We start from the raw sequence: 18,104 nt of genomic DNA, 5'->3' as shown, positions 1-18,104 counted from the left end.
GCACAATTGCCGCACCATCATCTCCCAAACCATTGTCAAAACCAAACAGTATTCTAACGGCTATTGTCGCAACATCGGCACAACTGCCGCACCATCGACACAATTGCTGTACCATCGGCTCCCAAGCCATTGTTTAAACCTATATGGTTTACTAACGGCTATTGCTGCACCATCGGCACTATAGCCGCACCATCGATATTCTTGTCATCATCGGTATGAATTCTAAGTGAACATTTTATCTATTGAATTCCCTTGTACCTCCATCTGAGCCGCTACTACCCCGAGCGTAAATCCAGGCGGCCGCCTAAGTACCAGTGAACGTTTCCCAGTTCTAAGGGAACAACAGGCAGCTGTTATTGGTGAAGATCTCGCTAGCTGAGTTCTAGTGGTCTCACATGGAGTAGGCATTGGGATTCGTAACAGACAGTTAGTTACGAGCACTACCTTCCACCACACGGACATTGAAACGGCTTATATTAGAACACCATGAACACCAATGTACTGCTTGTCCTACAACTTACAAAAGTAGCTATAAACATAATTTAACCACCTTTTTTTTTTTTTTTTTGCAGGTATTGTGCTACACATTTTATACAGTGTCCAAATACAAACGCTTAATTCATTTTTTTTTGGGATGCTTTTACAAAGAAACTTCGGAGATGCTTTCCAACAGTGAAAATGTTTCAGGATAAGCAAGCAGAAGTTAACATACAACAGTTTAAGGGATACATTTCTCTTTTGCAAGATGATTTTTCACAACTATTTCAAGATCTCTAAATCCACAGCCCAATGTTTTAATATATCTTAAACCCAGAGAACTCAAAAGAAAGTACTATGGAACTTAGCTATTTAAAGCTTCACCAAATAGAATATCTGGAAATGGAATTAAATGAATTTCATAGCTGTCAAGTCTGGGTCGAGAAGTTTGCAGGTATGTGAAATACAATTTAAAAGAAAGGTTCCTAGATATTACAGCAACTATATGGGGTGAAGTCCCATAAAAATTTTCAGCATTGAAGAATGTTCTGTTATCTGCTTTTGGAACAAGTTATTATTATGAGCAAGTTTTTTCAAGTCTAAAAAACACATTTAGTCCTGAAACACATTTAGTCCTGGACTCAATAGATTAACAGTGCAAAATTCTGAGGCAAATTATCAACCAAACATGAACAAATTAACTTCAAGAAAAGAAGGAAAGGGAAGCCACTAACATTTTAAGTACCCGTCTATTGCTAACATTTTTGTGTATATGAAATGTTGTAATGGTGGTGGCACTTGGAAGGTCCATGGCTTGGCACCCAAAGTGAAAAATGGTGCCTTCCCTTGCATTACCCAATGCTTAGCACTCTTTTCTGTACTCTGTAATGTGCTTACGTTTATCATGTTATTATTCTGCAAACCTCAAGTGCTATTAGTCCTATTGGGAGAAAAGTGCTATATAACTAAAATGATGATTACTATTGTACTAATTGTACTATTACTATTGTTACCAAAGGATGAAAGACAGTTTTGTCATCACCATTAATTTTACTATAAAGGTTGGTTAAATTGTTGGATTCTTTACCACGTTAGGTGGTGATAAAAATTATTTACAGAAGAGTTTTGATCATATTGTTATTAGAAATGGTATCCATAGTTGTTAGTAGTAAAGGACAACATGGGGGCGATTTATGTAGATAAGTTGTCCGATTTTTTTAAACCAGGAAATAAGTTTTTTCAACAGTGAGGCTAAGCTGACATCGCTCACCCTAGATCAGAGGTTCCCAAACTCCGTCATTACAGTCCAGGTTTTAAGGATATCCATGCTTGAGTCCAGAAGGTTAAATAAAAAATTTGGTTCAATTCAATGCAAATTGAATAGAGACGAGAAGGAGTTCCCGGAGCTATTCAATCTGCGCGCTGTTAAGCCCAACTGAAGGATTTCTTCTTGCACCCCTCCTGGGGTGTGATTAGAAATGTGACAAAACTGCTGGAGCAATGCCGTTTTCTGCCCTTGGTGCGGCAAAAACAGCAATGCGTCAACCAGTTATGTCAGAGAATGCCGGTTCTCGTGACTAAACACAATGTTTAAAAAGCGAGAACGGGCATTCTCCAACATAGCTCGCTGAATTGAATAGCTCCGGGGGCACCTTCCCAGCGCTATTCAATTTGCATTGAATTGAATCCATTTACTAAGGTACCAATTAAATCATCTGTGCTCAAGCATGGATATCCTTAAAACATGGACTGTAATGGCAGAGTTTGGGAACCTCTGCCTTACATGCTCTGTTTTGCTTTCTTCTGAATCAACACAATCAGAATTCTTGAATAACTCAATGAAACCAATGTTGTTTTTACCAACATTACTGAGTAACTATGTACCAGTTTCCTATTTATTATCATTATAGGCTCCATCATGAGCACACACTCTGTTGATAAGAACTTCTGTGCGGGCACTTTAGTTTTTGGCTCACTTATATTACGTGTGCTGTTATGTCTAGGTTTTTTTTCTTACCTGCTCCTTCATTTCTGAATACACTTTCTCTGTATTCAACTCCACTTGCCGCTTAAACTCCTCCAAAGCGGCGTCAGCCTGCTGTGCGCGCAGTCTTTGTGTCTCTGTTACTCGGCTTAGCTGTTCTTCCCTTTCTCTAGAAACAGACAATAATACAATATTTCTTACAGGTTACAAGTAACTAATGCACAACATTTTATCTTAATGGGACATTTTAGCTAAACAACAAACACAATTAAAGCAATAAATAAGTCTATAAACATGACAGCATTTATCACAGTAATTTATCAAATGGGAGAGCGAAGTTACTTAGTATGTGAAAGCAAAGAATTAATTCTATTATTTCACCAAACTATTCTATCACACCTCTCATAAGTCAGACCTGCCTAGCATATCTCCAATGTGTAAATGTGGCCGGTTCCAGTGTTCCATGATTCCACACATCAGCTATCTATAACAACTGTTAGAGGAATATTTGTATAGAGTGTATGTGCTAATTGGATTCACACTCATTCTTCACCACCTTCCTACAGCTAAGAATCATGTATTTCTCTAATGCAAACGGTTGGTGCGCACTATGCATTTGTACATGTTATGCATAAACAGCGGAGTCTTCAGTGAAAGGCAAATACTGTACATATTTTCCTTGAATACATTATGAAATATAAAAGTAATTCAAGGAGTACTTTATTAAGAGGTAAAATCAAAGTATTACTGTGTTTCAGACGCAAAACAAGTGTATGTTTTCCTGATCTCCTATCAGGAGACTAGATATATTAATTGATGACTAACAACATTGAAAGTTTTCCAGATCTCCTATGAAGATAAGGCGGATTATCTAGTAAATAACACGCACAAGACCAAGAGATGGCAGATCACATATCATATGGCACTCTTTCCATACTAGGCATCTGCGGTCTGGTAACCGGGCGTCATCTCCTCTGCAGCGGCACTGCTCTCCTATAGTAGTGGAAGCGCATTAACGTCAGTCTTTTAAAACTGCTGTCAGGTGGACGCTAGCGTGGATAGGGCTTCTTTTTGAATTACCTTTTCTACTTAAACTGCTGTACACAGCTTGATGACAGAGAATAAGGTCTCATTTGAGCCAGCAACCCTTATGTTACGCCTTGCATATTCTCTCATGCACCAGTTCTCTTGACCTCAGATAGTTTTTGTCCACTCTTTGGCCTGTCATACCTGTACTTACATTTTTCCAGATGTTTACCGACCTAGTTTGTCATGACACTTTTGACTACTGATTGCTCCAACACATAACTCCTATCGTTGTGCCACCAGTCTTTCAAGTACAGAACCGGAGCAGAGGGCCGCGACCAGCATCTCACTTGCAGCGGAGCAGATGCACGTTCAACTCTAGACCTCTATTTTTGAAAGTACTGATTATACCGGACTGTAGTTTATTTATTTTTTCCAGTGTAAAATGGACATGAACATTATTGAGAACAATTATATGAGGCAACGGTATATGAATCAGTTACTAATAAAATGTATGATTTACAGACCTCCTAACGGGACCTCAAATGTATCCAGTGAAAAACTTAAGCTAGGTACACACTAGATGACTTGCAAACAATGCAATGTCCTCAATGATTTCCCTTGAACTCCCGGACAAACAATATAGTGCATACACACTGTGACATCTACCAAACAATATATCTTGCATCGTTTGGTGGTTAGGTCGTTAACTATATAATGTAAGCATATCGCCTGGTCGTCCTGTATTGCATACACACTGCACCATCTGAGGGGAATCGTTAACGAGATTTCCTGCATGTAGAGAAGATCTGAAGATGCGACGGATAGCGCCACGGGAGCGAGCATGGTGCGTGCACACTTGATGATTTGTCGTTCGAATGCGTCAGAATCGGCAATATCATTCAAAATATCGTCTAGTGTGTAGGGGCCTTAAAGTAGGTCAATTTCTAATTTCTAGTTACAACAGTCCCTATTTACCTTATGTTCAAATAGGGCTGGTATAATAATGCTAAATTATTAATTGCTAACAACAGTTCATGTGTACCAGGTATTCAGGGGAATGTGGTATTAATAAGTGATCGATTCATTCTGAAAGTTTCACATGCTCAAAGTCTGCGTCAGCTCTCAGGAGATCTGGATAGCATGCACTAACGGCAGCATGTTTAAAAGCAGTGATTTGCGGTAATAATAGGTTCATAATAGATTTTTTTTTAAATACATTTTTGGAATGCTGTAAAAAAACAAAGTTAAAAGCCCAAAATAAAATACTAAAACACCTACATATGTGAAGAATAAAGCTAATTTGCCAACAGCATTAAACAGTCCCTAATAAAAAAAGAGGATGCTTATTTGGGCCTAGTTTTCTCTAGTCTGTGTTTGTTGTGTAAAACCACTGGAGCTGAAGAAGAAAATAGAGGCAGATCAAAGAGAGCACAAAAAAGCCTGGAATGGGAAGCTGAAATATTTATTGCCATCAAAACACTATCCCCCTGCCCTGTGCTGTCCGCAGGGAGCCTGCCACGACTTTGTGCTTTACAGGCTGGTCCCTATTGAATTCATCAATTATTGCAAACACACACAGGACATTTGGGAGGCAGCAGCAAACTAGCTGACATAAAAGCTCTGACATAACCGGGTACACAATATGGTACAGCTGTAACAGGTTCAGAGTCACTGTCCACCATCAACCTGTGCAAATTGTGTACTACCCTGAAAGTATCAAAAAGAATGCTTAGTGTATCATCAAATACAATCTGACATCATATTAGGGCAAATCAGTATCAAAAACTTGTGATATATGGACACAGTGCGGTTAGAGTCTTAAAGTGCATACACACCAGGACGATATCGGCATGATTTGACGTATCGGAACGACAAATCGTGTATATCGACTAGTGTGTATGCACTATTGCTCGCTCCCGCTGGTCGCATGCGTTATTGTGTGATTGGCTGTGCTGCACAGACAATCACACGATATCACATGCGGCGCCTTACATATTAATGAAGGACGGAACACGTAATTGTTCCGTCGTTTATTAAATTGTGCAGTGCAATGTCCAGGGTAAAGGGAAATCGCCATGAACATCGGCACCATTGCCGGTCGTTTAGGTGTGCACCCACCCTTACAATCTTATGATTAGTATGTTTAGGTGTTAAGCCGCACATCCACTAGGCGACTAGGGAAAGACAGTACGATTACATCGTAATCGTACCGTTGTTCCTCATCCAATTAGTCATTCAGTGTAGGCACCCTCCCTCGTCCCCGAACATGGCCAATCTGTCGTTATCGGCAGATTGACCAGCATGTTTGGGTGCTGATTGATGTCGGAAACGACCAGCGGGAGCGGTCGTTTATGACATTATAGTGCACGATTTGTGCACGATTAATGAGCGATTGCACGATTATGAGATTACAATTGCTCATTACTATCAACTAGTGGATGTGCGTGATTAGGCTTTTACAGTAACACAGAATCAAAAACGTTCAGGTAAAAGAGAACCGCACCTCATATCTAGTACAAGTCTTTTGTTCTATTTTTTTAATATGGCTACAGCAAAAAGGATATTTTTTGAAAAGTGCAGAGGATATCTTCAAGTATGAAAGCGAGTATCTTGAGCTGAGCGAAGCCAAGTAACGTAATACATTTGTAAAAAAAATGTGATAATCAAAATTACAAAAATGTGATCATCAAAATTACAAACATTTGTATATTAGATGCCACACTATTCTCAATTAGCCCCAATATGTTTTCAGGGACGAAAAACTAGATTTCTTTTTAGCATTTTTAAGCTTCGGTCAATTCAATTAGAGCCAGTTATTGCGCTTGAAAATCTGTTCTTGGCCAAAAACACATGGAACCTGTGATATGTTCACTGACCTATGTGTTTTCGCTGCCGGCTTCCCGAAAACAAGTTACTAATTAGGGATTTTTTTCGGAGCCTCCCCTGTAAGTGCTGCCAGCGGCTGTGCTGCAGAGCTAATTAGATAGCCCAGGGGGGCCAATTAGCCCCCGGCTAATTGAATTCCCCCCTGTATCTAGAAAAAAAATAAAAAAATTTGTTCTTGAGGCACAATTTGATGAAACCGTGAATGACCACTGAACATGTCAAGCTGACTTCATTCAGGTGCATAGAGGTTGAGCTTTCCATATACAAATATTCCGAAATACAGAATATTCCGAAATACAGATTTTTTTTTCGCATGACTGAGTTAGTAAGATTTCTGCTTTTTGATGTTTCAATGTACACAAACTTTGTTTAAAGCACAAAATTATGAAAAATATTGTATACAATTACCCTCAGGCTGTGTGTATAAGGTGTATATGAAACATAAATGAATTTCATGTATGTACACAATCTTTGTTTGAGCCACAAAATTATTGAAAATATTGTATAAAATTACCTGCAGGCTGTGTGCATAAGGTGTATATAACAGATAAATGCATTCTGTGTTTAGATTTGGGTCCCATCCCCAAGATATCTCATTATACTATAAGGAAATATTCCAAAATACGGAATATTCCTATATCCAAAATACCCCTGGCCCCAAGCATTTTAGATGAGACTCAACATGTATTATATATTTATACATCACACACATACACCAACACAGACTCCTTCAACTCAGGAAGGAAGTTGGCAGCTCGGTAGAATTGCTGACACTGTTTTTCGCCTTCACAGGATTGGAGAATTGTTGGAGTTTGGCAGTCAGGAGGTGGTGGCCTTCAGGGATTTCTCTGCAGATGTTCAGAGGTCTTTGCATGGGAGTGCTCAAGGTCCTCGGGATGGGATAACCCTCCTTGAATTTATGATCTGTTTTGTACTTGCGTTTTTGTATCCACATATAGTGTATATATAAAAAATACACACAAGGGATTGCTATAATAAATAGTTACAAATTCATTTAATATAGCATGATTGTTAAGATATATTTTACACCTTACATATAATAAAACCACTTAATATGGCCAAAGATAATTTAAATAAATAAAAAATTAGTATAGAATTAGGGCAAAATAGCCTCAACAAATATAAAGTCCACTATGTCTTTAGAAATCCGTTTAGAATGCGGGGATCCACTTTGTGAATTGACATATATATTTATCCAGGTATACAATATAAGGATCAATAAGCCCAAATGCTGGCTTTTCAAGCTCAACCTCCTCACCGTGAATCAACCTCACCACCTTGCAGATCTCGATCCCCAGTACTCTGTCCCGGAGTAGCAGCGGTGGGAGGGCAATACATCAGTGGATTATGCTCCACATGAGGTGTATACGCATCCACCTGATGTTGAAGATGGAGCTGTGTCAGCGGGAGCAACACATCATCGGGCAGTGTTTAGGGAGGGAGATGCAGATGGAGTAGCGTAATAGATCCAAATTGCTTGTATCAACAGGGTCCCGATTGTTCTCATATAAATCGCTGGTATCTGTGGCAATAGTGGGCAAGCCTGCGGATAAGTCCTTCCTTAACCGGCTTCTCCGTTATAAACGTATAACGGTCTCTTCAGAAGGGTACTGCAGGTATCTCACAGGTAAGATATTTAAATGGTGTCATAGCCAATGGCTTCCATCCAACAATTAACTTGACTAAGCAGTCACATATGTATTTAATTATGAAAGAGGAGGGAAGTTTGCTTATGAACAAGGGGATGAGGTCTCTGCTATGAGATGAAACGCGTTGAGACTACCTCTATGGACAGATAAGCTCATTTTTATTTTCACTCTTGTACGTGTGCTACCTACCATTTGTTTGTTGTCTGGATTAAATAAATATATTATTTTTTAAGATAATGTGGAGTCTCCTTATACTTGGGACCTAAGTGTTCCTAAAATCATTATTTCTAACCTTGCCAATGTCTTGACTATATGTTCTACTTATTTTGCAACTCATTTGATAAATAAGTCAATTTTCATGTAAAACACAAAATTGTCTGGGTGACCCCAAACTTTTGAACGGTATACACCCTCATATATATTTGTTTATATACACATATACAGTATATATATATATATATATATATATACATACACACACATAAGTATATATATTATATATATATACACACACACACACACACACACACACACATAGTATGTATGTATGTATAATTCAATGGATCCAGCATTCTCATCTGCAATATTGGTCAACAGACGGGTGCACTTCAGCCATTGCTGTCCAGCATCCAGGAAGCAGGCTTCAATATATGCTCAAATGGAGGCACTCACCAGAAAGATGTAGTCAGGTCAGGATTATTTATTCAAACCCATGGCAGAAATCACAGTGACATTTCGGCCACAAACGGACCTTTCTCAAGCCATCAGCATGAATGACAGGTACCGACAGAATACAAGTATTGTACAGCCACAGCCCAGGGGACATGAGTCTATGCAGACTTACGAAGGGCAATAAAGCCCAAAATGTTGCTCTAAAGGTGATGTGATGTTGTCATTGTTTAAGTCCATCGAGTGCCGCACCTGGATATCTATACACTGTAATGTAGCGGGCACCACAGCAAACTACTAATATGGGAAGGAGTGTGCTGTAAAAAAATCCAAAAACTCAGTGCTAATTGAATATATTATAAATCAGCAGATAATCGATGTTTAGCAATAAAATATAAATATTCATCAAGATATTTATATAATTTGAGCAGCAGATTACATCAATGTGCCTGTGGCAGCACACAAAAAAGATACACCTGGCAACCAGGTGCACCTAAAGATAGAAAGAAAAATAGATTGAATATCTGCGCTAATAATAAAGGAAATTCCAAGAGAATTGATATAAGCAAATCATTACCAAAACAATATTTATAATGCAAAAAATGTTTTTACTGTATTAATCCAATATGACCGGTCAATATATACACAGCAAAAATAATCACATACAATTAGAAAAAAAAAATAATAATCAATAAAAATAAATAAATTAAATAAATAAGACAGATATATAACCATATTACTATATAATATATTATTATTGATAAAAAGATCGCTGGAGGAGGTGGATCCAAAAAAATATATATATATTAAAAACATATATTAATCCATATTGTCCGCATCTGTGGTTGGTAATCTTCATTCTCACCAGGAGGGGGAAAAAAAAACCAAGCTGTTAATTAAATGATGATGAGCTATATGTAGCCACGTATCCTGGCAGACAGTGTCACATTCAATGACTTACAGATCACTTGGTGCACATCCAAGCTAATCAGAAGATGTGCGAGTAGTGGAGGAGGCTCCGGAGAGACAGGGTTGCAGCGGCTCCTTAGTAGCTATGCAATGTCAATCTTAGTCTGGCCGCATCTCAATCCTACCAGCTGTTGGCTAGTGTCCAGCGGGACCGTGGGTCTCACGTCCCGGTGTGCGGATGATACAGCCAATGCTCAAATGTAAAAGGATAATCCAACAGGTCCAAAGGTCTTCTAACGCGTTTTGCTCCACAAATCTCGGGCTTTATCAAAGAGTAAATAAAAAACTCCACATGGACCTCTTTTTAAATGCAGACCGCTCAATTTCATTGGTGTATCAATCGTACTGATTGTTAACACCTGTGTAGGATCCACCTCCCATCCACCTCCCCCAGCAGATGCAAGGTTCTTAAATATACCTCAAAAATAAAAAGATATATATATGCATATACACATAAAGCATCAAATATATTTTAAACATGTATAGAAATATATAAATACTTAAATATAGGTTAAACTTTTATCTTTTATTCATATAAAATCTCAATAATTAATACTTATCTAAACAAAACAAATAATGATACCTCATAATGTTTCAAAAATTAAATATATATATATATATATATCTCCTTATTCTGGGCTCAGTGTGTCTCGAACCCATAACCTTGTGTATCCCAAACTGTTGTCCTACTTCTGCACTATTGTTCTTAACCTATCTATGAAGGTGAATTGTGAAACCCATCAAGCATAGAACAGACTCTAAATGTTACTTCTATACAGGGCATAACTCAAATTCAATGTATCATATTGCCTAAACCCACAGATCTTTTATTGTATACCTCAATCTTATGGAGAAATATAAATAGTGATGATAAATGTACCCTACCAATAAACCTATTTTAAGCATGGTACAAAAATGGATAGTGAGTAAGGTTAAACTATATAATAATGTGTGAAATAGATATAACCTGCGTGTTATTGATCCTGCTGCCAGCGTCCAATTCAGGATTACCACACATCTTACAACTCAAACAAACAATATATGAGATGGCCAACCGGCGCTGGATATAATATCCTCTATACACTCTTAAAAGAAGAGAAAACACAGCAACAGAGAAAAATTATTTCTTATAACATAACGTATCCTATTCAGGAACACTGGGAATAATTCCTCACCTTAACTAGGTGAGACTGGTGCACATAAAGGTATCTTTTAGAGGTTTTTCAAAATCCCCTCTATTCCTGTCTTCTCTGTTAGCCTTGGTAAATCCCGTCCACATACAATCAGAAAGAAAACTGATCATAGTGTTTAAAAGCATAACATTTATTTACAGGAAAAAATTATAACAATTAACTTTGTACCATAAATGTGTCACGACCAGGGTTTCTCGGCATGCCGGCCGGCAGGTAATACCTGTGAGGATGCTATGGCGAGGAGCGTCTGGCGGTGGCGCTGGTGTCTGGCGGGGTGCATTGGCTGCACGTAGTCCTGTGCGGGCATACTGTCACTCTGGTCTGGTTAGGCCTGGTGGTGTGGCCTGGTGGTATTTCCGTTCCGTTCTGGCATGGGCACCGCCATCTTGCCTCCGGACATGTGACATAGTTGCCCTATCCTGGTGTGGACACATGTTCTCTCTAGCCTGTCACAGTGCGGCACTGGGTATTTAAGGGAGTACAGAGCTTCCTTTCATTGCCAGTGCAACGTGTTTCTCAGCGAGAGCTGAGAGAGAGTTCCTGTGTTGTTCACCTCTCTGTTGGGATCATTACCTAGCCTGCTTCACCCTGCCTGTTCCAGCCCGCTGGATTCTCCTGCCTCCTCCATTACCTCTCCCTTGCCTGTTACCCTGCACCTTGCCTCCACTTGCATTCCTCTGGACATTATTTTCTTTAGCCTGCACTTTAATTTCAACCTCATAAAACCTGGAATACTGGACTGCCTTCTGTTATCACTACCTGGACTTTTTCCCTTTGCCTCACTACAGTTCCCGAGTGCACTTTAGTGCTATACCCGGACTTTTTGTTGTGCCACATTCATGTATGTTAAGTCACTCATTAAAAACTCCACGTTTATTTTTAAATCTGCTTCACTGTCTGCTCCTATTACCACCCCGGGCCAACAACAAAACCAGAACCTCACAAAATGGCCTTTTCAGAAAGGCACGGTTAAAGATGTAACACAAAAGTGGAGGATGACACCCGGGTGAAATCACCTCACTCTTGACGTACTTTTCACTGGAACAGGTCACCAGGACTTAAGCAGCATTCCTCCCCCACCAACGCGATTCGGACACAAAAGGTCCTTTTTCAAGGTGTAACCTTGAAAAAGGAAGAGAACGTAAAGAGAGTACGTGAAGAGTACATCAAGAGTGAGGTGATTTCACCTGGGTGTCATCCTCTACTTTTGTGTTACATCTTTAACCGTGTCTTTCTGGAAAGGCCAATTATGGTACAAAGTGAATTGTTATAATTTTTTTCTGTAAAGAAATGTTATGCTTTTATACACTATGATCAGTTTTTTTCTGGTTGTTTGTGGACGGGATTTACCAAGGCTAACAGAGAAGACAGGAATAGAGGGGCTTTTGGAAAACCTCTAAAAGATGCCTTTATGTGCACCAGTCTCACCTAGTTAAGGTGAGGAATTATTCCCAGTGTTCCTGAATAGGATACGTTTATGTTATAAGGAAATTTTTTTCTCTGTCGCTGTGTTTTCTCTTTTTTTAATAGTGTATAGAGGATATTATATCCAGCGCTGGTTGGCCATCTCATATATTGTTTGTTTAAACTATATAATAATCTAAACCAATTTCTATATTTGGAAGTCTGCAGACTCATATAGATAAAGATAGTTCCAAATAGGTATAAACCCTCTCCTTTCATAAAAGGTCAGAACACCATACATACATATATATATATATATAGACAGTTGATGTAAGGCGGCACTCGTGGGTTTTTTGGAAAATAACAGTCAGAGACACTAAGTTTGGTCCAACGTTTCAGTCCTTCCGGACTTTTATCAAGAACACAAACAACATACATGTATGACATACCTTTATAGACAAGTCTGCCCGGTAAACGCCACCTTCCACGTGCGTCCGCCGACTCCCCGCCAACGTCATCACAGTGGGACTAGGAAGTTGCCGCGTCACCGTCGCGGCCGGATTACGTCACCCGCTTCCCGTCTCCTAGACAACGCCAATCGGCAGAGAGAAACACGGACCCACGAACAGTAGCGAAAAACCTGGGCTAACTAATTATACATGAACACCACATTTAAAAACACATGAACATCACATAACAATGGTGCCCAATCCTTAAACTCCACCAAACATGAAATCCCTATCATTTAATGACACCACTCCTACGGTAAAAAACAACACAAACATTAATAAAACACCTCCAGCAAGCACCATAGAGATGAGATAAAAGCAAAAAAGAGGAAAAAAAACATAAGAAAGAAAAAATTAAAGATCAGAAAAAAATCAATTAACTAGAGAAATGTACATGACCCACTAGAAACGTATCCCTGGGTATGATTCAAAGTGCAAAACTAGAGATGCAGTCAGAAAGAGTATGACCACATCCATCCTCAACTGAAATACTATGTGTTATGCAAAACAGATCACAAAAATCTGAAATTATTACACACCTAAAAAGTATGCTATCAAAAACCACTTAACCTGACGACATCATCTGGGGCTAAGCGGCCAATAACATGTTGTCTAGGAGACGGGAAGCGGGTGACGTAATCCGGCCGCGACAGTGACGCGGCAACTTCCTAGTCCCACTGTGATGACGTCGGCGGGGAGTCAGCAGACGCACGTGGAAGGTGGCGTTTACCGGGCAGACTTGTCTATAAAGGTATGTCATACATGTATGTTGTTTGTGTTCTTGATAAAAGTCCGGAAGGACTGAAACGTTGGACCAGACTTAGTGTCTCTGACTGTTATTTTCCAAAAAACCCACCAGTGCCGCCTTACATCAACTGTCTACACATTCAGGACACGTGAGTGGCCCCAGGAGGGCACCGGGGTACCAATAGTCTTTGTCATTCTTGTGGAGTGCCGGCATTTGCAACACATATATAAATATATATATATATATATATATACACACACACATGTTCACACATGAATACATTTATCCCTCATAGAACCTAAAACCCGTGACCTCATACTCTCGATCATCCCAGTCCATGATGTTACCACTGTGCCATGGATCCCATTGATCTCTCAGGTATAAATTTATCAAAACACATAATCCAGGAAACACCAAACTATCTCCCTTGGTATCTCCACTCAATATGTCAACCACTAGAGTGAAGCATACTGGGACTATAACTGCTACTAAAATACTGGCTATACAATATACATTAAAGTGTGTGGTGAACCTATCATCTAAAATAAACCATGAGCAAATACCTGCCTTATCTATTGGAACTAATGACCAAAGTGGTGAATAGATATAAATTACTAGATCTAACAAGGTTCTAATCCAAACAATAAAGTGTGGAAAATATATCTATATAACTGTCTTCCCCATACTACAGATGGTAGACAGATAAGACAAAAGACATAAGCCCATATCAAAGATGTGACAACCAAATAGTTATGCAAAAGACTCAAAAGCTATGTTGTCATTAAGACCTAGTCGGGATAGGTTCCCAAGTTTGAATATCCATAATGCTTCTTTTTCACATAAATATCTGAATCTGTCCCCTCCCCTACTTGTGTTGGCCACATGCTGTAAAGCTATTAGAACCAAGCCACTTGGATCGCTATTATGTATATTGAGAAAATGTTGAGAAACACTATGTTTGAAATAACCTCTTTTAATGTTATTTCTGTGTTCTCTGAACCTGGTTTTCAGAGACCAGTGGTTCTCCCTACGTCCTGCAAGCCACAAGGGCATTGCAGTAAGTATATGCAATAAGTGGTGTTACAATTGATGAATTCTCGTATAGAGAATACCTCTTTGGTGGTATGTGACTTGATTACTGTAGTTCTATTGGAAATGTGCATTCACGTAACACATCTTGTTTTCCCACATTTGAAACATCCTATCGTGGAAGCATGTAACCTTGAAGGGGTTTTGTTAATTCTCTTCTCCCTAGGGAATTTTTTGAGCATACTGGGTGCCAGCAAATTTTTCAAGTTTTTATTTTTCTTAAAAACCACTTTTAAAGTGGGTGCCAGGGTAGTTTGTAATATGGGATCTTGTTGTAGGATCCTATAATTCTCTTGTAAGGTCTTTTTGAGTCTTCTTGGGATCCCGTTTGGCCAACGGACAAAGTAGTTCTGGAAGAAGGTTTACTAGACATGCGCCTGATAGTGTAATACTAATTAATAAAGTGGCAACCGATGCTATAAATACAGCATTATCTGGTACGCAGCCCATAGTATTTTTGTCGTACTACATATTAAGGAAATACTACACTATATGATATAGTGTAGTATTTCCTTAATATGTAGTAACACAAAAACACAATACTTACCTTTAGCCCCAATCCTACTTCATGACGTCTCTCCCATAGTGCCCGTGGGGGGGGAGCCAGAGCTCAGGAGTGAGCTCCAGCTGTTGCGGCTGGGGGTGGGGGGAGTATGGTGGTGGGGGCGGCGAAGGGGTGGTGGGGAGAGAAGGAAGAGTGTGGCGGAGGCGCTAGGATGCGGGAAGGACTGTGGCGCTGGGGACCGCCGCCCACAGCACCCTCTGCTGGCTGGCGCTCTACGCAGCTGCGTAGTTTGCGTAACGGGCGGGCCGGCCCTGACTATATCATTCCTCTCCCCCATGGGCTTGAATGAGCTCTTTTTAAGGTGATCCCGCTGATGACATCCTGTGCCCATCCCATCCAGTGTGAACCCTGTACTTTGGAATCCAGATAAGCTTTAGAGTTTTTCTTCTTGGTAAGCACATTTTGTAACTTTTAATAAATAGTATTACACTCTTGGCGCATGTCTTAACCTTCTTCCAGTATATATATATATATATATATATATTTTTTTTTTATTACCAGTTATATATATATATATTTATTACCAGTTATTCAGCAACACTTTACAGAGAATATTTGGCCATTCACACCAGTCCCTGCCCCAGTGGAGCTTACAGTCTATATTCCTTATCACATGCTCACACACATACACACTAGGGTTCAATTTTATTGGGAGCCATTAACCTAACTGTATATTTTGTGTATATATATGTGTGTGTGTGTGAAATCAGTGAATTTTATATAGCGCCAGTCAGTGTGGTATACCAAACAAAGCGTTGTTTAAGAAATAAATATGTAAACATAAAAATGAAGTGTCATGTGACAACTAAGGCACCCCCCACAACAATGGGGTGTCAGCTCAATCTGAAAAAATACAAGCCATGGTTAGCAGCTTTAAAAATCAAATATCAACAATATAATCAGAATAGAGCGCCAACGTGCCATAAAGTGCTAAATATAGTGCAAACAATTATTATATTTATAAAACTCTAAAAGGTAACAATGATAAGATATAGTATAAGAGAGCACTAATGTATAAAATAAATATATTTATTTATGTATGGAAAAAAGAAAATATAAACATCTAAAAACATACAGGGATTGAAATATAGTTCAATTCATAAAAACACCAGTTTTTAAAAAAAATATGAGGTAGAAATGAATATATAAAAAGTTAGTCAGAGTTCATGCTTATCTCAGATATGAGGTAGAGGAATGGGGGCGCAGGTTTCCAACGCGTTTTGTCCTATGATGGACTTCTTCAATACACACACACATATATAGTGTTTATATAGTACAGTGTGACTCTCAGAAGCTTTTTTGCGGCTATTTTCCTGAGAACTTCAGAGATTCTATAATGTATGACATCAATTGTTTTGAAAACATTTCCTAAGCAATCCTGTAAAGGGACCATGGCAGTCTGAAAGTTTGTGTGACCAAGTGATCATTACAGACTACTCTGTAATGAGGCTGCCAATGTGAATGGGTCTGTTGACTGACTCACGTCGTTTAAGAAACACTGATGATGAATTAATGATTCTGCCAGTGACATAACTGGTACCACTGAGCAGAAAACACACTTGATAATGTAAACTCTAAACCGCTATGCCGAGTCCTTAGCCTGGCTCTACTGTATGTGAACACAGCTTTTTGTCCCCTGGTCTGCAGAGAGATATTTGGAGCTCAGGAAGTGTCTGCAATTACAGGATAATAATGAAGCTCTAATGGAAATTCCTAGCCAGTTTCAAGCTGTAAAACATTTTACACCGTCGTTAAAAAAGAATACTAACACATGTGATTGCCTCAGCTGCACTTTATAAGAAGGCAGAGGGAGGTCAGTCTATAATGACCACAGCGTCTGCTACTGACCACAAACTGAAAGTGTCTGCACACCACACAGGGATATGAGATCATAACCTGTAATCATCCCTACGTGGAGACATACCTCTAATCAATGACTATTCAGTTGACAGATGAACGCTGAGTTCCCTTTATCTTTCCTATGCATCTATAGTTTGGACCTTGGATTTACTCTGTGCTAGAGTTCTTGGTAGCTATAAAATGGCCAGTCTTTCGGTATAAGGCTTGGTGCACAATAGGATGAAGGATCAGTCAGCAGATCGATTCAAGTCCTAGCGGCCGATTGGTAAGCTATACAGACTTACCATTTCCGTTCAATGTGTCTGGACTGCCATCACAACTGGCTGGGCTTTTTAATTTGCCTGTCCAGTTGAGATGTCAGTGTCGGCGGTCCCTGCAACAAGTGTACGGGCGGTCGATGGGTCACCTGTACACACCTGCAGAGGGTTGGGTTCGAAATCTCGGGTGGTCGGGATGCCGCTGGTCAGAACACCGACAGCAGCATCCCGACAGTCAAAATCCCGACACCCATAAGGGAAAAAGGTACGTCTAACCCTTACCCCTCTACCCCTCCGTCCCCAGTACCTAAACCTAACCTCCCACCCGAGTGTCTAAACCTAACATCCCTGCACCCTAAACCTATCCCTTCCCCAAAGTGCCTTCGGGATGCCGGTGGTCAGGATTCTGCTGTCAGGATTTCGGCACCGGTATTTAGTCCTTCGGCATCCTGCACGCCGGGATACTGACTACATCCCCCTGCAGATATATCGGCATCAGCTGTGCTGCAGGGTCGACATAATATGTCTGTGAATTACGTAATTCACAGGCATCTCGGATCCAGTTACGATATATCACTCATCAATAGAACAAGAGATATAGATCGCCAAGTGTGTACACAGCTTAAGTCAATCAGTTCACTAAACAGGCATTAAAGATGCCCAGTGGTTAGCATTGGTGCGTCACAGTGTAATAGGATGTTCAATGGATTTTGTAGAAATTAAGCCTGTCCATGTGGCAGGTAATAAAGACAAATTCCACAGGGGGCAAAGACCGATATGAATAATTATTTTATG

At 39.6% G+C, this 18,104-nt stretch overlaps 1 protein-coding gene across 3 annotated transcripts in view; it reads right to left on the bottom strand.

Moving 5' to 3' along the window:
- CEP112 (centrosomal protein 112) overlaps nucleotides 1-18,104 on the bottom strand; it is a 561,355-nt gene that overhangs the window by 254,607 nt on the left and 288,644 nt on the right. For all 3 annotated transcript variants that reach the window (XM_088467969.1, XM_088467982.1, XM_088467976.1), the window contains exon 18: nucleotides 2,495-2,630. In XM_088467969.1, coding sequence (XP_088324095.1) covers nucleotides 2,495-2,630 — 136 coding nt within the window. The remainder of the gene's footprint in view (nucleotides 1-2,494; nucleotides 2,631-18,104) is intronic.

The sequence above is a fragment of the Taudactylus pleione genome, unplaced genomic scaffold, assembly GCF_031769625.1.
Source record: "Taudactylus pleione unplaced genomic scaffold, aTauple2 ptg000012l, whole genome shotgun sequence".
NCBI lineage: Eukaryota > Metazoa > Chordata > Amphibia > Anura > Myobatrachidae > Taudactylus > Taudactylus pleione.
The sequence above is the reverse complement of the archived record's forward strand: the minus strand, read 5'-3'. Positions and strand labels throughout refer to the sequence as shown.